Source organism: Rhinoraja longicauda, chromosome 23, assembly GCF_053455715.1.
Source record: "Rhinoraja longicauda isolate Sanriku21f chromosome 23, sRhiLon1.1, whole genome shotgun sequence".
NCBI lineage: Eukaryota > Metazoa > Chordata > Chondrichthyes > Rajiformes > Arhynchobatidae > Rhinoraja > Rhinoraja longicauda.
Genome location: NC_135975.1, coordinates 16708905 through 16734839, shown reverse-complemented (window position 1 = coordinate 16734839; position 25935 = coordinate 16708905). Strand labels below are relative to the sequence as shown.

At 44.7% G+C, this 25935-nt stretch overlaps 1 protein-coding gene across 1 annotated transcript in view; it reads right to left on the bottom strand.

Annotated features, from left to right (window-relative positions):
* The window catches only part of mapk11 (mitogen-activated protein kinase 11), a 35735-nt gene extending 10966 nt beyond the window's left edge, over positions 1-24769 (bottom strand). The window contains exons 1-7 of the mRNA XM_078419765.1: positions 24412-24769; positions 15464-15593; positions 14141-14199; positions 12592-12703; positions 3803-3832; positions 1553-1600; positions 1340-1454 (exon numbers count right to left, since the gene is read on the bottom strand). Coding sequence (XP_078275891.1) covers positions 1340-1454; positions 1553-1600; positions 3803-3832; positions 12592-12703; positions 14141-14199; positions 15464-15593; positions 24412-24524 — 607 coding nt within the window. The 5' untranslated portion in view covers positions 24525-24769. The remainder of the gene's footprint in view (positions 1-1339; positions 1455-1552; positions 1601-3802; positions 3833-12591; positions 12704-14140; positions 14200-15463; positions 15594-24411) is intronic.
* Between the last annotated feature and the right edge of the window lie 1166 nt (positions 24770-25935).

Genomic DNA, 25935 nt, shown 5'->3' with positions numbered 1-25935 from the left:
TGCAGACCGTGTTTGGGAATTGTAACTGCAGCTGGATGACCTGCATGTGCGGCATGGTGGCGCAGCGGTAGAGTTGCTGCATTACAGCACCAGAGACTCAGGTTCTATCCTGATTACGGGTGCTGTCTGTACGGACTTTGTACATTCTTCCCGTGACTGCATGGATTTTTAGACGAGAGGCTGGTAGTTGGTATGGAAGGTGAGGAAAGCATGTTCAGTGGATAGGATAGGCAGGAGCACAGCAGGGAGCGAGGAAGGGAGGTTGGATTAAATCACATCTATTTTAATATGAGAGGCCCTGATGGGAAAGGTGGATTGGACTCGGGGACTGGATTGCTACAGGTGCCTGGGACATTGTAGCCTTTATGGAAACCTGGCTAAATGAGGGACAGGACTGGCAGTTCCATGTTCCATGGTACAGGTGCTGTAGACTCGATAGAGGTGGTAAAAGAAGAGGGAGTGCAGCTTAATTGATTGTCACGGCAATAATCTGAGATGATATTACTGATGGTTCATAGGGTGAGGCTATATCCGTGGAGCTGAGAAAGGGAAAGGGGATTCTCACCTTATTCGGAGTGTCCTTTCGGCCCCCAAATTGTCAACGGGAAATAGAAGAACAAACATGCCAGGATATTGCAGGGAGCTGCAGGGTAAATATGGTTACCATAGTGCGGGATTTTAACTTTGTCAAATGTTCAGGAAAGTTTCCTCAGGTGATGTGTTGAGGGCCTTACAAGCTATAGGGATAGGTTGGGCAGGCCAGGACTTTAATCCTCGGAGTGCAAGAGGCTGAGAGGTGTATAAAATCACGAGAGGAATAGGTAGGACGAATGCAAAAAGTTTTTATCCAAGTAGGTGAATCAAGAATCTGACGACATAGGTTTATGTTGCAAGGAGAAAGATTTAACATTGATCTGAAGGGCAGCCTTTCCACACAAAGGGGGATGGGTATTTGGAACGAGCTATGAGAGGAGGTAGTTGAGGTAGGTACTACCTGCTATTTAAAATACATTTGGACAGGTACACGCGGGCAGGTGGGACTATCATAGACGGGGCATTTTGGTCGGCATGGACAAGTTTAGTCACAGGGCCTGTATCACTGCAATCATTGAAACATGTTTCCTAGATTTCAATACCTTTGGGTTGTTTACACATAGAAAATAGGGAGTAGGCCATTTGGCCCTTCAAGCTAGCACGGCCATTCAGTATGACCATGGCCGATCATCCAAAATCAGTACCCCTTTCCAGCTTTCTCCCCATATCCCTTGATTCTGTTAGCCCTAAGAGCTATATCTACACAAGTTGTGCAAAATCACTGGTGGACTAAATGCAGTGTTACCTGTCTGATTGTAATGCATCCAGTTTAACATTATTTCTGGAGCCCGGTACCACCTCGTTGCTACGTAACCAGTCATTTCATCATCGGTCTGCCGAGCGAGGCCAAAATCTAGAATCTGCAAGACATTAGAACTTTTAAATGCAGTATATATTACAATGAAGAGATGAAGCGAGAAAGAAAATGTTGTTCTTTCAAGGGTTAAATTGTCTTTACCCTTAATTCACAATCTTCATTTACTGCTAAATTACTTGGTTTCAGGTCCTGCAACGAAACAATAATGTTTATGAGTATTTGCAACAAGTTCATAACAATCCAAGAAACACTGGTGTACACTGGTCCACATTACAAAGGCTTTGCAAAGACTTCTCTTTCTGTGTATTTATAGTCATTCCGCTTTCATTATCACTCAACAAACCTCGTAGCATTAGTAATAATCCTTATGCCTTTGATTCCATAACTGCGGCATTATTTGGGCTATACAAGCATTCACATTCAGCACTTCTTTTTAGCTGTAGCCTCACCTATTGAAATTGGCTTTCCAGAAATAAAATCCCCGACTGGAGTCCAATTAAAATAATATGGCTATATTTTATCATCGTCACGATGGTTCAAAGGATTCATTTGACCTGATTATTGGAAGCAGTCCCCAGGCTACAGTAGACTTGACATTTGAAATGCTGGGTTATTGCAAGTGTTCGCAGCACTGTACCACAATATTCTCAGGTATAGTACGAATCACTTCACCAGGAACCAATGCAGCGACCAACCATAGACAAAGCCAATGCCCTCTTTAAGCTCCCCTTCAGGTAAGGACCAAACTGGAGCTACCTCTCATCGGCTCACAGTTGCCTTTATTAAATTACCATTGATCAGAAGATCATCTCCCCACCTCCCTCCATCTCGGTACATTGAGACAAGCATTTGTCACAGTTCACCTGCTGGTAACAACTCCTATCATATCATCATATCATATATATACAGCCGGAAACAGGCCTTTTCGGCCCTCCAAGTCCGTGCCGCCCAGCGATCCCCGTACATTAACACTATCCTACACCCACTAGGGACAATTTTTACATTTACCCAGCCAATTAACCTACAAACCTGTACGTCTTTGGAGTGTGGGAGGAAACCGAAGATCTCGGAGAAAACCCACGCAGGTCACGGGGAGAACGTACAAACTCCTTACAGTGCAGCACCCGTAGTCAGGATCGAACCTGAGTCTCCGGCGCTGCATTCGCTGTAAAGCAGCAACTCTACCGCTGCGCTACCGTGCCGCCCATATCATCTACACTGATCTTCCCCAGACTACTCTTTGCAAATCGGTTCCCATGGGGCTGTCGAGGATAAAGATTGAAGTTCCGATTTTCATAAAGTCATAAGTGATCGGAGCAGAATTAGACCATTCGGCCCTTCAAGTCTACTCTGCCATTCAATCATGGCTGATCTATCTCTCCCTCCTAACCCCATTCTCCTGCCTTCTCTCCATAAGCCTTGACACCCATATTAATCAAGAATCTATCTATCTCTGCCTTAAAATATCCCATTGGCGGCCTCCAGAGCCTTCTGTGGCAAAGAATTCCACAGATTCACCACTCTGGGGGAAAATGTTTTGTTCCTGACTTGCGGAAAATGCAGTTTGCGGATAGTTCTCAGGAACGGAATCCTGACATAACCCAGGGTCCCCTAGCATTTAACTCAAGTCATGCCCTTTAACCATATCTTGCATTGAAATTCCTCTACTTTCGGTCTGCTGGATGGGAGAGAACAAGGAGGAGCAAGTGAGATGCAAATCTCCAGAGGTAGGGAAACATGGGAGATATGTCTGCCCCTTGAATCTTGCTGTATGAAAAGGACGGGCCATGGGTCAGATGATGATACTTGCCAGGACTTTGTATTTACATTGATAGAAGGCACAGCAGATAGAGCCACTGACTCACAGCGCCAGAGATTGACCTCAGGTGCCGTCTATGTGCTCCCTGTGTCCTCCAGTTTCTTCCCACATCCCAAAGACCTGCGGGTTTTTAGGTTAAAATTAGGTTAGGTTAAATTGCCTCGAATGTGTCTAGTGTGTAGCAAAAAGGTTAACATGGAACTAGTGCGAATGGGTGTTCAATGTTTGGTGTGGACTTGGTGGACGAAAGGGGCTGTTTCCATGCTGTATCTCTAAACTAGAATCTAAATATGGGCATTCAATGCCTAGTGATAAAAGTCTTTGAGCAGTGTATTTCGCCAGGCTAGTTGAAAGGACTTCAGGAATCAACCGCCACTTTGCAAGTGTTCTTGGTCACATTCTTGGTCAGTTGCCTGAAAACCCTCTCTTTTCCATGAGCTCAAATATGTTTTCGATTGGGCCACATTACCCATTTTGCGTTGAATGAAATTCCCCTCACATTGCACACGTTTTTGAATATATATACGTTATCTTTTCATTCTGGAGTGCATTATAAATAAATCTGTACTTACTCTGTGGATGATACCGGCAGAATGGATATACTGCAGGAAAGAAGAGATAAAGTGGTATTACACTACACAAACTTTGTTAGATTTGCTAGTTCAAAAATGGAGCTTAAAACCCATCAGGTCTACTTTGTTGAAATCAACTATTTGTTTCCTCAAGGGTCTCTTGTTCCAAGTATTAGTGAAAGCTTGCCAATTGAAAAAAGTCCAACAACTGTGTTTTTACACAAGTAGGAGTGATAGGAAGGACAGGGATTGAGGGAGAGGCCGGAAGCTGACAGGAGATAAAATGTGTTTTGTTGCTGATTAATATACTTAGCAATACTTGACTGAAGTAACTGCGGAGTGCCGAGGGGAAGAAGCAACAAGTTGTACTGCAGAGAGAGACTGAAGGCCTTGGCCCTGGCAATGGAGTGACCCTCAGGTGGACCTCTGCCTCCCCTTCCCCAGGGTGGAGGGCGAGTCAGCGCTTTGTCATAAACGAGAAGATCTGCATGGTTGACAGACACAAAAAGCTGGAGTAGCTCAGCGGATCAGGCAGCATCTCTGGAGAAAAGGAATAAGTGATGTTTCGGGTCGAGATGAATCAGTCTGATGAAGGGTCTCGACCCAAAGCCTTACCTATTCCTTTTCCATCATTCCAGTATTCCAGCATTTTGTGTCTATCTTCGGTGTAAACCAGCGTCTGCAGTTCTGCCACAGATCTGCATGGTTGTTGGAAGAGTACCTGTGGCTTACTTCAGCGCAGCTCTGCTGGAGTGCTGGCAGCAGCCTGTGTCCACACCTATCGTCTTGTGGGTGACAAAGAGGACCGTTTCTCGATGAAGAAACCACATCCAGGAGGTTGCAGAGCAGGAGAGGTTCATGCCCAGCAGCTAACTGTTCAGCTGGGGCTCTGCGTCAGAGATCCCCTGGTAGCTCCCAGTGCAGGGTGCCTTTGCCCAGACCACTACCTGTGAACTATCATACCTGACAATCAGGAACTCTAAAGTACCTCAGCACACCCTGCTTTGTCAGAGCTGCTGCTAACCTCGGCATGGCCATCAGAGCATTTGTTTCAACTCACAAGACTGATATTCCTCTATTACTGAGAGTGAATGGCAAAGCAGCCCACTCCACCAATGTATTCATGAAGAGTGACGGAGGTTACAGTAGCCAGCCCAGACTGTAGGGCTCAGTCTCCCCCCCCCCCCCCCCCGGGGCAATTCCTACAATGGCAATTATGTAGAGACACAAAGTGCTGGAGTAACTCAGTGGCCAGGCAACATTTCTGGAGAACATGGATAGGTGACATTTTGGGTTGCGACCCGTCCTCAGTCAGAAGCAGTGCCCCGACCCCAAATGTCACCTATCCATGTTCTCTAGGGATGCTGCCTGGCCTGCTGAGTAATCTAGCATTTTGCATCCTTCCTTGGTAGACCAGCATCTGCAGTTCCTTGTTTCTACATAATGGCAATCAGGTAAATAAGAATCTACGCCCAGAAGCCTGGGTTTACCGACAAGGTTATTCTCCCGAGAGCCAACTTAACCCTCAGGCAGGGCTTCCACATGAATAGACAGCACCAATCCATGACCCATCCCAGCAGTGGGATGTGTGGGATGAGAAGTGAGAGGAAGTGAGACACTCAGAGCGGAGCACATGGGTCACTTCTGGCTCACAAACATTTTCCTGAATTGGCCCTACTTCATTAGCCGAGGCTCGGGAAGCCCAAACAATGACTGCAGACCATGGGTTGGCTTCACGTAGAGGTTTTGAGCCTCATTCAAGTATTTTACCTGCCTGCCTACCTTCTCAGAATAGGTTAACTCCCTGATTCCCCATCATCTGCCTCTATTAACCTGGAGGTTGCTGACTGGAGTCTGGATAAAGGTTTTTTTTAACATTGACATTTGATACAAATGGCTGATTCGAGTATAAAAATACAGACCCGTTTCTGTAAATATTTCCAGTGTCAAGATGCACTGTTTAAATATCCCCATCAGAAATAAAATCATTTTTGGCAGCTGCATAATATTTTAAACTTTAATGTTTTAACTGTGACTAACTGAATGAGGGATACTTTTTATCTTTCCGATTTAAAATATTTAACACTGCCCCAAGGAACCACAGATAATTATTTTTGACACGAGCAACAGAATTGCAGTGCATTCTCTCCAAAGTGCTGAAAGATGCATCAGATAAAACGTTGAAAATCAACCATCGACCCAGAGCCTGTATTTCTAAGGGGGGGGAGGGGGGAGGGGGTGATGCCTGGAGTTTGCCTTGGCGAAACTTTCAATGTTTGCCTTCAATCATTGAAAGTTTTCTTGTGGTAAGAGTAGATTCTATCAGAAACAGTAGTTTGTCTTTTACAAGTTCACAAGTTGTAGGAGTAGAATTAGGCCCTTCGGCCCATCGAGTCTACTCCGTCATTCAATCATGGATGATCTCTGCCTCCTAATCCCATTTTCCTGCCTTCTCCCCATAACCCTCGACATCCGTTCTAATCAAGAATTTGTCTATCTATGCCTTAAAAATATCCACCGTCTTGGCCTCCACAGCCCTCTGTGTCAATGAGTTCTACAGATCAACTACCGTCTGACTAAAGAAGTTCTGCCTCACCTCCTTTCTAAAAGAGTCCCCTTTAATTCTGAGGCTATGACCTCTGGTCCTAGACTCTCCCACCAGTGGAAACATCCTTTCCACATCCATTCTATCTATGCATTTCATTATCACCATGGATGCTGACTGACTTTCTGAGCGATGATATTTAAAAAAACATTTAATGCACATTTTGCATCTTTGCATTTTCTGCACTCTTTGCCTTCTAGTGACTGCTCTGACTTTGTTGCTGGTAGACCTCTATCAGTCGGAGCTCAGCAGGGTCATTGCCAAGTGAGGTCGGGAGCAGGGGAGTGAATCTGCTTTAAATGACAATGGAGACTGGCTGCAGGGAAACCAAGGGAGCAGGGACTGCCGTCTGCTGTAAGCAAATCCATTGAGTATTAAAGGAGAGAAAGGCGTGTACTGACATCGCACTGATCATGAAGGTGCTTGGCAGTCAATGGATTCATCCAAGTGTAAATTGCAGAGTAGACCCTCCCCAAACAGCAATGTGGCAATGACCAGATGATCTGTAGTTTGGCGACAGTGACAGCAAGATAATGATTGTCCTGAGCTCTGGGGAGGAGCTCCCTACTCTATTTGCCATGGAGGACCTATGTATGGGTGGGGGTTAGCTAGGGCCGCCTGGCTAGTGGGGGAAGGGGGAGACCCATTGGAACCGCTGCTGAGGTTCCCTGTAGGAGGGGGTGGGCAGTAGGACCCAGCGGAGTCAGACCACGCGCTGTGGGACTCTGCCTCATGGGGACTATGTGCCCAGCGCAGAGTCTCTGAGCCAGGCACGGCTGCGGCCTGCTGCTGGCGATGAGCCTGTGAGCCAGGCACGGCTGTGGCCTGCTGCTGGCGATGAGCCTGTGAGCCGGGCACGGCTGCGGCCTGCTGCTGGCGCTGAGCCTGTGAGCTGGGCACGGCTGCGGCCTGCTGCTGGCGCTGAGCCTGTGAGCCGGGTACGGCGATGGCTGCGGCCTGCTGCTGGCGCTGAGCCTGTGAGCCGGGTACGGCGATGGCTGTGGCCTGCTGCTTGGCGGTGGAGCGGTGAGGGTCAACACAGTCGCTGGTGGAGGCCCGCGGGGAACAGGAGCCTGGCCCGGTCAGCGGATGGCCGGGGAGGAAGCGAGGGCCATGGCCTCCTGATATCATCGACAACTGCTTGAAGGAGGTAAAATACATCAATGTGTCATGGTGAACTCTGGAATATTTAGTTTAGTTTTAGTTTATTATTGTCACGTGTACTGAGGTACAATGAAAAGCTTTTGTTTGTCTGTTATCCAGTCAAAGAAAAGGCTCGACATGGTTACAATCAAGCCGTCCACAGTGTTCAGATACAGGATACAACATTTAGTGCAAAATGTAACATTGAAGTCCAATAAAGTCTGATTAAAGATAGTTCAAAGGTCTCCAATGAGGTAAATGGGAGGTTTGGACCGAACATTAGCTGATGAGAGGAAGAGTCTGAAGAAGGGTCCCAACTCGAAACGTCACCCATTCCTTCTCTCCAGAGATGCTGCCTGAGTTACTCCACCATTTTGTGTCTATCTTCGAGGTGATGAGAGAACCATTCAGTTGCCCGATAACAACTTGAAAGAAACTGTCCCTGAATCTGGAGGTGTGTGTTTTTAAACTTCTGTACCCCTTGCCTGATGGAAGAGGAGAGAAGAGGGCGAGACTGATCCTTGATTATGCTGGTGGCCTTGCTGAGACAGCATAAACTGTAGATGGAATCAATGGAAGGGAGGTTGGTTTGTGTGATGGTCTGGGTTATGCTCACAATTCTCTGCGGATTTCCTGCGGTCTTGGATGGAGCTGTTCCCAAATCATGCTTGCCGATGCATCCCAGTAAAATCCCGATAAAATGTCAGCCATGGGTTTCTGTAGTCAAGCTGATGGGTTTGCACTCAGCACTGATATCCAGATGATATCCAGCTCCTCATCTCCACCAAGTCAATCTCCTCCACCACACACTCTACACTGACAAACTGCATTACTGAAATAAAATCTTGGCTTCAATCAAACTTCCTCAAACTCAATTACAACAAATCTGAAATCATCATCATTGGTCCAAAAATGCTCACCAAATCCACCCAAAACTTCATCCTCAACATTGATGGTCTCCCAGTATCCACCTCACCTCACATCCGGAATCTTGGAATCATCCTTGATCAAACCCTCTCCTTCGACAAACACATCAAACACATCACAAAGACAGCCTTCTTCCACCTCAAAAACATTGCCCGTCTCCGTCCATCCCTCTCCTCCACAGCTGCAGAAACCCTCATCCACGCCTTCATCACCTCCCGTCTGGACTACTGCAACAGCCTCCTCTATGGCGCACCCTCAAAAATCATCAATAAACTTCAATACATTCAAAACTCCGCTGCCCGTCTACTCACACACACCTCGATCCGTGACCATATCACCCCCGTCCTTTATAAACTCCACTGGCTCCCCATCCCCCAGAGAATCCAGTACAAAATCCTCATAACCTACAAAGCCCTCCATAACCTGGCCCCATCCTACCTGACCGACCTCCTCCACAGGCACACTCCCACCTGCACCCTCCGCTCTGCCGCTGCCAATCTCCTATCCCCCCACATCCGGACTAAACTCAGATCCTGGGGGGGACAGGGCTTTCTCCATCGCTGCTCCCACCCTATGGAACTCACTACCCCAAACCTTTAGAGACTCCCCCACACTCACCACATTCAAAACATCGCTGAAGTCTCACCTGTTCAGTACTGCCTTCAACCACTGAAGGTCACCTCACCTTCTGTCTCCTTTCTCTGTTCATTTATTTATTTACTTATTTATCTATTTATTCATTTCCCTATGTCCTCAAAATCTCTGTAAAGCGTCTTTGAGTATATGAAAAGCGCTATATAAATAAAATGTATTATTATTATTATTATTACTGCTGACCTGGATTACAGCACGACTGACCACGTCAAACTACTTGCACTGAAAGTATTGTTTCTCTGCTGACTGGTTAGCACGCAACAAAAGCTTTTCACTGTACCTCGGTACATCTGACAATAAACTAGACTGAACTGGAGCAAGATCATTCTGAAAGCATTAGATGCCATTTGTGGCTGCCGCAATGTTACCCTGACTCAAAGCAGAGGTGAATGGCTTTACTCTCCCCAGAACCAATCCTTAGTCTGACTTTGTTTTCAAACAAACCAAAGACAAATAAGGATTGGTATAAGTTGCAGTTTTGCACGTGCTGCCTTGGGAGCAGCACTGACCTGTGTGATGGGATGATCCTGCTCACTGACCAGGTCTCATTGTTCGATTAGACGCCCTTTCTGTGCCAGAGAAAGGACTTGCCCGTTGACAATCAGATCAGGAATCTTGCTTTCAATCAACAGGGAGATATTATTGGGGCCAGTCTCCACTGATTAAATTACTTTTCCCGGCAGAAATTCCTCCCCCAGTAATGAGAATGAGGGTCTAAGATCCCAGACGATGATAGTTCGCTATTATTGTGAGCAATTGAGAACTTTCAAAATTTGCAAGTTAAAGTATGCATTGTAGCTGAAAAGAACTTTATTAAAAAAAATATATTTAACTAACAGACGATGAAAATGAGTGAAAAAAAAACAAATTTTGAAAAGCTGTGATAAAGATAAATATGCATGTTGGGTCTGTGCCATGGAAAGCCAAGATAATATTAAGGTGGATTGCACCATTACACATTAATTAGTTGGTGACAATATTACTATTACCAGTAACTACAGTCCTACTGTGTACGTCTTCTGTCACAACATTCAACTGACTTTTAGAAAATAAAACAGCACAGCACAGGAACAGGCCCTTCGGCCCACAATGTCCATGCTGAACATTATGCCAAGTTAAACTACTCTCCTCAACCTTCACACGATCCTCTTCCCTTTATTCCCTGCCTTTCCACAAGTTAGAACTCATTTAAAATAAGTTAAACGTTTATTTTGAATAGATGTATGACTTTCTGTTTGAATAAGGCAACTGGGAAACATCCCCCGGAACTGTTTATTTTACATGCTCATCATTGATTTAGATTTCATTCAGAATAACATCCAACGTGGAAGAGAAACGTCACCCATTCCTTCTCTCCAGAGATGCTGCCTGACCCGCTGGGTTACTCCAGCATTTTGTGTCTACCTTCGATTTTGACCAGCATCTGCAATTTTCTTTTCCTACTTTCCTCCAAAGTGGAAAATGTACCCACTGCCAACCATGGTAATAGATCTACCAACATTTTAATGCCTAATGAGATAGCATTAACATGGTTATGTTGTGTGCGATGATAGACCAGTTAATTATTAGTCAGACCTGAAAGGTTTCATTTACAAACTTATTGCATCAGTATTTCATTTTGGGAGAGAGCAATATCTCAACAAGAAATCATCTGAAATATTTTCTTTAACAAAAAACAATGCCTTTATCATTGTGCAAATTTAAGAAAGAACTATTCGTCGAAGTACAAGTCATTGGTGAGACCACGTTTGGGGCATTGCGTGCAGTTCTGGTTGTGCAGCTAAAGGAAGGATGTCATTAATGTAGATGAGTGATGAAAATAATTCACAAGGAAGTTACCAGGATGGAGGGCCTTGTTCTACCAGTTGGATATGCTGGGACTTTATTTTCCCATAGAATGTGGAAGGTTGACCTTTAAGGTATTTAAAATCACAACGGACATAGATAAGGTGAATACTCAGTCTTTTTTTCCAGGGTAAAGGACTCTAAAACTAGGGGATATATCGTTTTTTTGTTTTAGAGACACAGCGTGGAAACAGGCTCTTCGGCCTACCGAGTCCGCACCAATCAGCAATCCCCGCACACTAACACTATCCTACACATACTAGGGACAATTTACAATGATACCAAGACAATTAACCTACAAACTTGTATGTCTTTGGAGTGTGGGAGGAAAGCAAAGATCTCAGAGAAAACCCCGTGGTCATGGGGAGAACGTACAAACTCCCTGTACAGACAGCAACCGTGGTTGGGATTGAACCCGGGTCTCTGGCACTGTAAGGCAGTAACTCTACCACTACGCCACCTAGAGGGGAAAGAGTTTAAAGTGATCCAAGGGGCATCTTTTCCCACTCAAAGCCTGGGGAGTACATGGAATGAGCTGCCAGAAGAAGCTGTAGAAGTAGGTAAAATTACAATTTTTAAAGACATTTGGACAGATATATGGATAGAAAAGGCCTAGAGGGATATGGGCCAAATGCACACACATAGGACTAGCTCAGATAGACATCTTGGTCTGTGAAGATGAATTGGGCCGCAGGGCCTGTATCCACGTGTATAACCTCACCACTCTTTTGCACATTTTCTATGCAGTGATTTGTGATTAGTGCTGAAATCATGGGTCAAAGCCTGGAGCAAAGCTTACTGAAGTTGTGTTTATGGACTATTATATTCTTGGAGCTAATCATTCCACTGGACAGAACATAAAACTGAAACATGGCTAAGTGTAAGGAGCAGGAGTAAGTGCATGAATGACAACGGGACAAATGGAAAAGCATGGAAAAGACTGATATGAAGGAGCAATATAGAGTCATAGAGTGATACAGTGTAGAAACAGGCCCTTAGGCCCAACTTGCCCACACCGGCCAATATGTCCTGGCTACACTAGCCCCACCTGCCCGCATTTAGCCCATATCCCTCCAAACCTGTCCTATCCATGTACCTGTAACTGTTTCTTAAACGTTGGGATAGTCCCTCAACTAGTGATATCTGATAGTGCCTCAACTACCTCATCTGGCAGCTTGTTCCATACATCCACCACCCTTTGTGTGAAAACGTTAGCCCTCAGATTCCTATTAAATCTTATCCCCTTGTTCTACTAGTTAAACCTATGTCCTCTGGTCCTTGGTTCATCTACTCTGGGCATGAGACTGTGCATCTACCCGAACCAATCCTCTCATAATTTTATACACCTCCATAAGATCACCCCTCATCCTCCTGCACTCCAAGGGATAGAGTCCCAGCCAACTCAACCTCTCCCTGTAGCTCCGACCCTCTAGTACTGGCAACATCCTCGTAAGTCTTCTCTGTACCCTTTCCAGCTTGACAACATCTTTCCTATAACGTGGTGCCCAGAACTGAACACAATACTCCAACACCAACGTCTTATATGAATCACGCATCTCATTAGTTGCCCAGTGTTGGTCTAATTTGGTTTCTATTTATGACATTGTTTCTGTACCTTAAGTCCCCTGAGTAATTGATACACAAGAAACTGCACGTGATCATCCGTCAGCTTCTGACACTTGACAATGTTATTCAAGTCTGCTCCCATGAGGTTGGTCACCAAATACCTGCAGTCGTAAAACAGACAAAACGTTTTGGAAAAACATATTAAAACAATTTGACACAGATATTGCCAACATTTGCACTTTGATGGAGGGCGATTGTAAACCTTTCCCCAAATATGCAGACATTTCTGTGCCACAAATGATTGTGGATATTCTTGTATTCTCACTGTTTCACTTCAGTATTAAATTCCCATGTCCATTTTCACAATGGAAACTGTCCATCCAAATCTCAAACAGTTCAGCTACCAAGACATCTCAATTAACATGAGAGTGGAGTTGCAGCTTCTTAAGATTCAAAAAATTCTACCTGGCCTTGCCTTTTCTATGGTTGTAAGATGAATGCCTCCATGTCTGATGGGTTTACTAATCCCATGAACTGGCAGCAGAAATGCAGTAATGTTACTGCTTCAGTCTGAAGAAGGGTCTTCTCCAGAGATGCTGCCTGAGAAGCTGAGTCACTCCAGCACAGTGTCCTTTTGTCTATTAACTAGCATCTGCAGTTCCTCGTGTCTACAGTGATGTTATAATTGTTCAGCATACAGTTTAACCACCAATCCTACTCTTATTGCTTTGTGATTCACCACAAGATAAATTCGTTGAACTGTTCCTGGTGTTAAAATTACTCCAAATAGTGCACTATTTAAAGGGTACATCAATAAACTCAGTACACTCATCTCCTTTCTCCGTCCCTCATTTCCTTTTTATCCCTCTTCTCTCCCCCTTCCACCTATCTCTTGTCTACTCGTATCTCTTCCTCTGGCTTTACATTTCATTCCTCTTCTTTCATTATCTGACACTCGTCTCCATTTCACCTCCAGCCTGTCACTTACTCCACCCATCTGTCGACCAAACCCCCTTATCTGTATCCACCTATCACTTGCCTGGCTCTGTCCTATCCCCTCCTCTCTTTTCGAGCTTTCTGCCCCCTTCTACAATCAGTCTGAAGAAGGGTACTGATCCAAAATGTCATCTGTCCATTCCCTCCACAGATGTTGCCTGACTTTGTGTTTTGCTCAAGGTTCCAGCATCTGCAGTTCCTTGTAACTCAATAATGATGAGCTTGGTTATTTTGGGATTTAATTTATTTCACAAATTATAGGAGTAGAATTAGGCCATTCGGCCCATCAGGTCTACTCCACCATTCGATCATGGCTGATCTCTGCCTCCTAACCCCATTTTACTGCCTTCTCCCCATAACCCTTGACACCCATTCTAATCAAGAATCTGTCTATCTCTGCTTTAAAAATATCAACTGACTTGGCCTCCACAGCCCTCTGTGGCAATGAGTTCCAAAGATTAACTACCCTCGGACTGAAGAATTGCCTCCTCACCGCTATTTCCTTCTGACTGTTAAGAGGACTGCAGAAAACGTCACATTGAGCTATAAATATGAAGCAGAAGGATTCATCACCACACTGCTTTTTAAATCATTCTACTCACACTTCACGGAAGTTCTCCAGTGTAATTGCTGGTGTAAAGACGTCTAACAATCCAATTACCTGAAATAAATCAACAGATTAATGCAGTTTATGGAATGAACATTTAGCGTTAACAGTTTGCAAACAAAGGAACACGAACAGTTCCATTTGTGAAACAACCACTTGACAACTAAAATATGATGCAGCATTTCTTCCAAACCAAGTTGCTAGTGAGGGAGGAAAAGTTTCAAACAGCACTTTGAGGGGTGTGATACACCATGACTCACACAGTGGCACAGCTATCACTCTCACAGCGCCAGAGACCCAAGTTCAATCGGTGACCTCGGGTGCCGCCTGTGTGGAGTTTGCACGTCCTCCCTGTGACCGGATGGGCTTCCCCAGTGCTCCAGTTTCCTCCCTCAACCGAAAGACGTGCAAGTTGATAGGTGAATTCGCCACTGTAAGTTACGGTTTGCGTGCAGGTGAGTGGTAAAATCTGGGCGGAGATTGTGGAAATGTGGGGAGAATTAAAAATGGCACCAACATAGGATTGGTGTAATTGTGTGTTTTTTCCTGTTGACACAGTCTCTGCAGACTAAAGGATCCGTTTTCAAGCTGTATCTATATGTGATTCCGTGACGACATTAAATTGGTACAGTCGTAAGAGATCACTCATTTATCTACTTTGCAATTCGTGTATAGCATACATGGACAGTTTTCCAAAATGTGTTCCACATGGAAACTTTGTACTTAAAACTGATATGCAGTCCCAATAAGACACAAAGTACTGTGGTAACTCAGCGCGTCAGGCAGCATCTCTGGAGAACATGGATAAGTGATATTTCTGGTCGAGACCCTTCTTCAGGCACCAGCCATCCTCACTCCCACATGTTGCCTATCTCCAGATCTCTATCATGATCTCCAGAGATGCTGCTAGACCTGCTAGTTACTCCAGCACTTGTGTCCTTTTGTGTATCAACTAGCATCTCCAGTCCTTTGTTTCTACATCCCCAATGATTTCCCAATTGTTGGGGATGGCAATAGAGAGCACCATATGTAAAGAATATGAACAGAAACTAGGCATTTTGATCGTACGAAGGTCTTCACATTGTTTTGTTTTTTTAAATGCCAGAAAGTCATACCCGAGAGAATAAAGGCAATAACATTTGTGATTTTGAAACAACAGTTCAATTGTAAGGAAGTTATTATTGCAGAATTATATTGCTAACATTTCTCTAAACGTTTTACTTGAATTGTAAGGATAGAAAATGGATCACCATGTTTAACAAAATCATTAACTCTGTACTGTATATATTCAGCAATGTATGGAATCAAATTGACTTACATTTTCATGCTTCATGTGCTTTAATAGTCTCAGCTCGCGGTATGTTCTCCTTGCATGGATCAGAGATTGAAATGGTCTTGATAGTTTTTTTATAGCTACCTTCTGGCATGTTCTTGTGTCGTAGGCAGAGCTAAATCAACGAAAGACCAAAGTCTGAATTGGCATCTTACTGCATCGCCACTGTCACAAATGGGCTGTGTACGATGAAAGCTTTCTAATTAGGATTTTAAAAAGTATAGCGTTTAGCTGCTCACAAGCTCAATGAAAAAACAAGCATTATTTAAGGAGTCGTCAGATCCTTTATTCAGTAAAATACCTCCACACTTTACATTTGAGAAGAAATACGATTTATTTGTCATGGGATGTGGCTCCTTGGGCTGAGACATGAATTTTCCAACATCACAACTAGATTCTCTGAAGAAGCAAGATCTATTTGTCATTGTCTCAGATTCATAAAGGCCACCATGTAAATAGTGCTGCATTTTCATTTCTACAAGATGAAAATCTATTTACAGCCATTTTACAGCACTCATTCAATTGCGGTCAGTTCCAGCTATTGTTAAATAAAATGACTACCCAACAATAATGTCGGTGTCATCAGACAATGTCACAATAAATGAAAAATAAGGCCACAAAGCCAGGTCTTGCTAGTCTTGGAATGGACACAAAAAGCTGGAGTAACTAGTGGGTCCGGCTGCGTCCCTCGAGAAGAGGAACAGGTGACGTTTCAGGTCGAGCCCTTTCTTCGGACCCAAACGTCACCTATTCCTTTTCTTCAGAGATGCTGCCTGACCTGCTGAGTTACACCAGCATTTTCTATCTATCTTCAGTGTAAACCAGCCTCTGCAGTTCCTTCCTTCACACATAGCCCTGGAATGGTCTGTCTTTGGAATTTATTTTAGGACATCACGGAAGACCAGGAGGAGACTATACAATTGTTTAAAACAATCTCCAGAATTGAGCAGATGTGATATAGAGCCAGGAAAGATGCAATGATGCATTCAGTAAACAGAACACATTACAGTCATGCTGCACTGGTGGTAACATTTGTGCTTGTGGATGTTGTTGAATGTGCAGGTGCATTCAATGTGCAAGTACCTGGCCTTTGGCAAGTTAAAGATCACCATTGGCACGGGTCGGGCACACAGGCATGCAGTGGCTCATTATCTGAAAAACGGCAAGCATAGCTGATTTCTTTAGGGCCTCAGCAAACAAGCCCACATTTTATGTTATATCACCAGCAACTTGTCCTGGATCACCCATATTGAAGCAATGGCCAAGAACGCACACCGACGCTTCTACCTCCTTAGAAGCCTTGAGACGTTCGGAATGTCCCCAACAACTCTCACCAGCTTCGACAGATGTGCCGTAGAAAGCCTTTTATCGGGATGCATCACAGCATGGTTTGGGAACAACTCCGCAAGAAATTGCAGAGAATTGCCAAACGCAGCCCAGACCATCGCACGAACCAACCTCCTTTCCATCGACTTAATCTACACTTCACGTTGCCTCGGCAAGGCCACCAGCATAACCAAGGACTAGTCTCGCTCCAGTCACTCCCCCTTCTACCAGGCAAGAGATTTAGAAGTGTGAAAATGTACACCTCCAGATTCAGAGACAATTTTTTTCCCAGCTATCAGCAGGCAACTGAACCATCCTATCAATAACTAGAGAGAAGGCCTGAGCTACTACCCACTTTATTCGAGACCCTTGGACTATCTTTGATCGGACTTTATCTTGAACTAAATGTTATTCATGGTATTCCCTTTATCATGCACTGTGGATGCCGCAATTGTAGTCAAGTATTGCCTTTTTCCTAACTGAATATCTGCAGCCTGCACACATCCTGGCATGTTGTGAAATTTCAAGACATAAAGAACAAAGAAAAAAAGGGCCGAACTATAAATGGAAACCAGATATTCAACCATCTGCCAGAGGTTCCTGTGTAAGGAGGGTTTCAGTGTAGCAAACTCTGCTAGTGCAGGTGCCCACAAGAGCTCGCAGAACAAAGCACCACGCATTGTGCAAAGATAAATGAACTTCCCAGGGCAGCTAAAATGTAGGTTTAACCATTCTAGCCCCTTCTGCAGACAGGCTCCTCAGATGCCCCGACCATTTCACAGATCTCGATTTTCCATTTGCCATGTTGAATTCAGGGTACTTTCCAATTTGGACTTCACGATGCTCTTTGTCATTAAACTTGGCCAGAGAAACATAGAAAATAGGTACAGGAGGAGGCCATTTGGCCCTTTGAGCCAGCACCACCATTCATTGTGGTCATAGCTGATCATCCACAATCAGTAACCTGTGCCTGCCTTCTCTCCATATACCTTGATCCCACTAGCCCCTAGACTATCTAACTGTTGAGTTTGGAATTTGGTTCTAAATGTATTATCCAGAGGAGGCTCTTTGTGGGCCTGATTCAAATCAAGGATATGAGCGAGAATAGTCCCAGTGTGCTTCTTTCCATTATCAACACCCGATTCCAGGAAAATAAACACAGCTATGATTTGAGATAAGCCATTGAGATTGTCATGTGTAAACTTTATTTTTCAAACTGTGAATGACCCTAGACAAGTATTAAAAATTTACCATATCACATGCATGAATTTAGAAACTGACTTCCAAACCCAATAATCTTTAAAGATAGTGCTCGATAATTTGCAAACAACCTGGACTGTGGGTTGAGAGTTTGAAGGAAACTATCCTCTTCAAAGAAACACAGTTGATTTCACTAACTTTCACTTGGAGGTGCAGAGGGACTTGGGAATGGTCATACTTGAGAAGGCAGGAGAATGGGGTTGAGAGGGAAAGATAGATCAGTCATGATTGAATGTAGATCGAATGATTGATTAAGTAGACTTAATGGATCAAATTCTGTTCCTACTTATTAGCTTAAAAACTGACATCACTGTGCTTCACTGGAATATTGTGGTAGAGATAAGCATCCGTTACAGAACATCTGTTGCAGCCTGGATATTGGCTTCCAGCCAAATAATTTTGTAAAACAGGTTTATTGATAATGAACCAATGCTGAAAACAATATTTATATTATTATTAGTGAAGGATGCACAATTACACATGAAATGCTTCCTGGTATTGGTGCAGCCTCCTGTATCAACCTGGGCCTCCTTCTGAAAGCTACCATCATCAGTCTGAAGAAGGGTCTCGACCCGAAACGTCATCCATTCCTTCTCTCCTGAGATGCCGCCTGTCCCGTTCTTCACTATTTCCAGATGTTATTTTCAATTTGTTTTTCTAAAGTTAAGACTCCAGCTTGTTTAATTTCTCTGCCATTTCCTTTGTGATTTCCCAATATCATTTCTCCTTTCATTACGGACACACATCAGGTTTTGCAAACTTTCTCATTCCGACATATCTGCAGGAGCGTTAACTGTCTTTTTATGTGTTTCTTGCAAATTTACTCTGGTGATCTACATTTCCTGAATCTTCTCTTGTGGAAATTTGGTACTTTCCCCAACCCTTTGTCTTTACTGCTCTTTAAGCCTTTTCCTGTGGTCTGATGCCATCTGTAACATCTCTTGTCATCTTCAGACTGAAGAAGGGTCTCGACCCAAAACGTCACCCATTCCTTCTCTCCAGAGATGCTGACTGACCCACTGAGTTACTCCAGCATTTCGTGTCTACCTCCGATTTAAACCAACATCTGCAGCTCCTTCCTACATAAACTTTAAAGGAGATGAGCAGCGCTATTATTATTATTTTTACACAGACTCACTGGACTCGCATAAATTTCCATACAGGGCAAACAGAGAGGACGCCATCTCTCTGGCTCTTCACACTGTCCTGACTCACCTGGAGAGACAGGGCACGTACGTGAGGATGCTATTCATTGACTATAGCTCTGCCTTCAACACGGTCATCCCCACCAAGCTCATCACCAAACTCCACCAGCTAGGCCTCAGCTCGTCGTTATGCGACTGGATCCTGGACTTCTTGATGGAGCGACCGCAGGCAGTGAGAATGGGCCCTCACTTGTCCTCCACTATCACCCCGAGTACCGGCACACCACAGGGCTGGATGTGTTTTGAGCCCCATGCTCTACTCCCTATTCACACACAACTGTGTTCCTGCATTCGACACCAACACCATTGTCAAGTTTGCACACGACACAACGGTGATCGGGCTGATCACCAACGGTGATGAAACAAACTACAGAGTGAAGGTGCAGAACCTGGCGGACTGGTGCTCAGTTAACAACCTGTCCCTAAACACCTCCAAGACCAAAGAGCTGATCATCAACTTCCGTAGATCACACAACGGGGAATACGCTCTGATCTTTATCAATGGGGACAATGTGGAGAGAGTGTCCAGTTTCAAGTTTCTGGACACTTACATTTTGGAGTGTCCAGCTTCAAGTTTCTGGGCACTCACATGGTCCACTAACACCGATGCGCTGGTCAAGAAGGCGCAGCAACGACTGTTCTACCTGAGAACATTGAAAAAGTCTGGTCTGCCCCAACAGCTGCTGATGACCTTCTACCGCTGCACCATAGAGAGCATCCTAACGTATGGCATCCCTGTGTGGTACCTCAGCTGCATGGAGGCAGAGAGGAGAGCTCTTCAGCGGGTAGTCCATAGAGCTCAGAAGACTATCGGAACACAGCTACCAGCCTTGGAGGACATCTACAACACACAATGCCTCAGAAAAGCCACCGGCATCCACAAAGACTCTTCACACCCCTGCAATAATCTGTTCGAAATTCTACCATCGGGCAGATGCAACAAGGCCTTCTATGCCCGCACCTCCAGACTCAGGAACAGCTTCATCCTCAGGGCCATAGCTGCTATGAACCGGTCCTGCTGAGCCGGATGGTCACATCACACAGTGAACTGGCACAGACCTACTTGAACTTTATACTGTTTTAAAACTGTTCTAATTTTGTGTCACTGGGTTGTATAAATTTATACTGATTAGCTAATTAATTTACTGCATCGTATGGAAGGCGCATTCCCAATCTCGTTGTACCCTGTACAATGACAATAAATATATATTGTATTGTATTGTATTGTTGAGACAGGGGTATTGTTGGTGGCAGACACAATAACAGCAACTAAGAGGATTTTAGTTAGGCACATGGATATGTAGGGGAAGGAAGGGTGCAGATGCAGTCATGGGAGTTTAGTTTAACAGCATCACATTCAGCATGGTCATTGTGGGCTATAGGGCCTGTTCTTGTGTTGCACAGTTTTATGCATTGCTCTAAAGTATTGCAACACTTTTTTCAGTTGCATGCAACATTTTAGGAAAGATGTCAAGACAAATTAGATTTATTTAGGACTGTGTGCACATTGGCAGGTAAAAGGGACAAGGTCTCCCAAGTAATTATCTCGTAAAATCTGTTTTGCACAATGTTATGGATGCACAGATAAACGTCCATCTCATCAATGAGCAGCAATGATGCTAGCCCCAACAAAACACAAGACATGTAAACTTCTGGGTATGAGAATGAATTTATTAGCATGGTATTAGGGATCGGAGTCCTCAATTATATTGAATACATGAGAGTCTGGGGCTGTTCTGCTTTAAGACAGAGATAGTCAAAGAGGAAATGTGATTCTGATAGAAGTGTTGAAAACTATGATGGATTTTGAAAGGATTAATAAAATGAAACTATTACCATGCAGATGCAATAGCAAATGACAGACATTGAATTAAGGTGACTGGTAATAGAACAAGGGGAAAGATGAGCCCCATGCTCTACTCCCTATTCACACACAACTGTGTTCCTGCATTCGACACCAACACCATTGTCAAGTTTGCACACGACACAACGGTGATCGGGCTGATCACCAACGGTGATGAAACAAACTACAGAGTGGAGGTGCAGAACCTGGCGGACTGGTGCTCAGTTAACAACCTGTCCCTAAACACCTCCAAGACCAAAGAGCTGATCATCAACTTCCGCAGATCACACAACGGGGAATACGCTCTGATCTTTATCAATGGGGACAGTGTGGAGAGAGTGTTCAGCTTCAGGTTTCTGGGCACTCACATTTCGGAGTGTCCAGCTTCAAGTTTCTGGGCACTCACATGGTCCACTAACACCGCTGCGCTGGTCAAGAAGGCGCAGCAACGACTGTTCTACCTGAGAACACTGAAAAAGTCTGGTCTGCCCCATCAGCTGCTGATGACCTTCTACCGCTGCATCATAGAGAGCATCCTAACGCATGGCATCCCTGCGTGGTACCTCAGCTGCATGGAGGCAGAGAGGAGAGCTCTTCAGCGGGTAGTCCATAGAGCTCAGAAGACTACCGGAACACAGCTACCAGCCTTGGAGGACATCTACAACACACGATGCCTCAGAAAAGCCACCAGCATTCACAAAGACTCCTCACACCCCTGCAATAGTCTGTTCGAAATTCTACCATCGGGCAGACGCAACAAGGCCTTCTATGCCCGCACCTCCAGACTCAGGAACATCTTCATCCTCAGGGCCATAGCTGCTATGAACCGGTCCTGCTGAGCCGGATGGTCACATCACACAGTGAACCGGCACAGACCTATTTGAACTTTATACTGTTTTAAAACTGTTCTAATTTTGTGTCACTGGGTTGTATAAATTTATACTGATTAGCTAATTAATTTACTGCATCGTATGGAAGGCGCATTCCCAATCTCGTTGTACCCCTGTACAATGACAATAAATATATATTGTATTGTATTGTTGAGACAGGGGTATTGTTGGTGGCAGACACAATAACAGCAACTAAGAGGATTTTAGTTAGGCACATGGATATGTAGGGGAAGGAAGGGTGCAGATGCAGTCATGGGAGTTTAGTTTAACAGCACCACATTCAGCATGGTCATTGTGGGCTATAGGGCCTGTTCTTGTGTTGCACAGTTTTATGCATTGCTCTAAAGTATTGCAACACTTTTTTCAGTTGCATGCAACATTTTAGGAAAGATGTCAAGACAAATTAGATTTATTTAGGACTGTGTGCACATTGGCAGGTAAAAGGGACAAGGTCTCCCAAGTAATTATCTCGTAAAATCTGTTTTGCACAATGTTATGGATGCACAGATAAACGTCCATCTCATCAATGAGCAGCAGCAATGCTAGCCCCAACAAAACACAAGACGTGTAAACTTCTGGGTATGAGAATGAATTTATTAGCATGGTATTAGGGATTGGAGTCCTCAATTATATTGAATACATGAGAGTCTGGGGCTGTTCTGCTTTAAGACAGAGATAGTTAAAGAGGAAATGTGATTCTGATAGAAGTGTTGAAAACTATGATGGATTTTGAAAGGATTAATAAAATGAAACTATTACCATGCAGATGCAATAGCAAACGACAGACATTGAATTAAGGTGACTGGTAAAAGAACAAGGGGAAAGATGGAGCAATTCAACAATAATTTTCCAAAAGGAATTGGAGTGAAACACGAAAGTGTGAAGATACATAGCTACAAGGACCTGGGAGGGGGTCACACTAAGTAAGTAGGGGCTTTCAAAGAATTGGCTCAGCTTAAGGCTGATTAGCCTCTGATGCTGTGCCATTCAATGGTTCTTGCTAATATATATATATATATATATATATATATATATAGCAATCACATCCAGTAGTCAGAAATATTGGAGAGCTCAATGATAGAGTCGCCACATCAAGATTTGTCCAATGGAGATGGAAATCACCAGGTCAACAATATATCTGTGTTTAGTTACAAAGCTTGCAGAAAAAATACCCAAGGAACACATTTCACATATTTTAGTAGGAAAAACAATGTGTAATAAGTCAGTTGCCACAGCATTAACTCAAACGTTGACACATTTGGGCATAAATAGATGGCAAACTAAATGATAACTGAAAACAAATAAATAAAGCCAATGGTATGAACATTGAATTCTCCAATTTTGGGTGACAGTCCCCTCTTTCCTGTGTTCCCCCCATCCCAGTGTGCAGCCATTTCTCCCACTATTCTCCCTCTTCCCCATCCCCTTCCACCTATATCCCTCCCTGTCTTCACATTTCAATCCTCTTCTCTCATTATCTGACGTCTCCATTGTCATCTCTAGCCTTTGTCCACCCATCTGGCAATCAGACCCTCCTCGCCTGGACCCAGCTATCACTTGCCAGGCTTTATCTCGCCACTACCCATTTTTTTTCCTCTCCCTTACTCCAGGAAAGGTCCAGATCCAAAACGTCGCCTAATCCTTTCCCTCCCCAGATACTGACTGACCCGCTGTGTTACTCCAGCACTGTGTGTTTTAAATAATCACAATAGATGAATTTAACGAAGGTGCTTTCAACCCCGTTATAAAGTCGGTCTCTGCCGATGGGCAGTCACAGTCTCAGGTCAGACACACAATTGACAGTGAACCAGGGGCACTAGGCTCCGAGAACCCAAAATGTGCATTCATTGCTTGTATAAATTTGTAGGCTCACCTGACCTAGGGGGGGGGGGGGATGCGGTCGTTGTTTCTCTTCTCACGGTTAATACCCCCCACCCACCCACATAAGAAGCAGATTTTGTTTCAAATGCTCAGAATACCACACTCCCACGTCCCCCATGTGAACTGACTGCATTAACCACGCCTATAGGGCCCCATTCCGACATGGTCTCCCCCCACCCCCCCCCCACAGTCAACTCAACCCCGGCAAAAGCAAGGGGTCGCAATCCACAATTGCAGGAATTGCAACGCTCACACTTCTCAACATCATCAGCGCTTCAATTATTAATGTCGGCGGCGTTGTCAGGAGCCGGGCCCAGCCGAAGCATGACCCCTCTCCCTCTTGCTCAAACCCCACACTGCTTTGTGTTTGTGAGCATTCTGCAACATCTGAGCCTGCGATTGTCAAAGCAGGATTGCAAACATGCAGAGTCTAGGGAGAGACATCCATGCCCACAGTGCCTGCACTACACTGCCTACACCGTACCGGGGCTGGGGACGATCACTGAGGGTCTGAGACATGATACTCACCAGACCGACCCGTAAGCCCCAGACCCCACTGGGCTCAGGTTCTGGTATCTCTCCGGCACTTCCCATATCGTCTTGTTCAAGTCTTGCTTGTAAAAGCCAGTCCTGACTGACATTTTTTTTTCTCTCCCTCTCACTCACTCCATCAAACCGGACCCCCTCCGAGGCAATAAAGTCAGCGCCGAATCGAAACTGAATTAGAGATTCCAGCCACGCAATGGCATTTTATTAGAGAGACGAAGCGGCGGCGGCGGCGCCCCGCTCTGCTGCAGTAACAGCAACAGCAACAGCAACAACAGCCCTGCGGATCCCGGGCACTCACTGCACTCAGCGCTCACACTCCTCTCCCTCACACACACCTCACCCATCTCACTCCGCCGCCAGCACATTCAAGGGTGGGGTGGGGTGGGGTGGTGTGGGAGATTGCAGCTGCTTCTGCTTAAACTGCTTCTGCTAAACCTCAACAGCAAAACGAGTTAGATGGAGCTCTAGGGGCTAGCAGAATCAAGGGATGTGGGGAGAAGGCAGGCACGGGTTACTGATTGTGGATCATCAGCCATGATCACAATGAAGGGCCAAATGGCCTCCTCCTGCACCTGGTTTCTATGTGAAACTCATTAATATTTCGGAGAATTTCCACTGTGTTTGTTCTGAAGTCTTTGCAGAATCCCCTTCTTCCCTCAACAGATCCCAGTTTATCTCGATCAATCTTCCATTCCTTCTGGGGAACACAATACAATACAATATATCTTTATTGTTATCTTAACGAGATTGGGAATGCGCCTCGCATACGATGCAATAATTTGATTAGCTAGTCAGTATTAATTTAAACAACCCAATGAAACAAATTGTATTCCACATTCTAGTTCACCTACCCCTGTTCTGAAAAGATGCTGCCTGACTTGCTGAGATACTCCAGCACTTGGGGTCTCTGTACACCTCACCCCCTCCCCCCATTCCTTCAACGTTGCTAAGGGGACTCCGTCCAATGGATTTGGACAATGGGGAGCCGAGGTCTCTGGGAATCATAGAAACATAGAAAATAGGTGCAGGAGTAGGCCATTCGAACCTTCAAGCCAGCACCGCCATTCAATATGATCATGGCTGATCATCCAAAATCAGTACCCTGTTCCTGCTTTCTCCCCATTTCCCTTGATTCCGTTAGCCTATATCTAGCTATATCTAACTCTTGAATACATCCAGTGAATTTGCCTCCCCTGCCTTCTGTGGCAGAGAATTCCACAGATTCACGACTCTGGGTAAAAAGGTTTTTCTTCATCACAGTCCTAAATGGCCTACCCCTTATTCTTAAACCGTGAGCCCTGTCCAATCCCTTAAGAATTTTATCTGTCTCTACAAGATCCCCTCTCATCCTTCTAAATTCCAGTGAGTCAGGAGGAAAATGGCGAAGGGGCCAAAATAGATCAGACACAATCTTGTTGAAGGGCAGATGGGATTACTCCCTAACTGTTCCTAACTCTTACATTCAGACACAGACCCTCCGAGGTCTGTCCTATCTCTGTACTG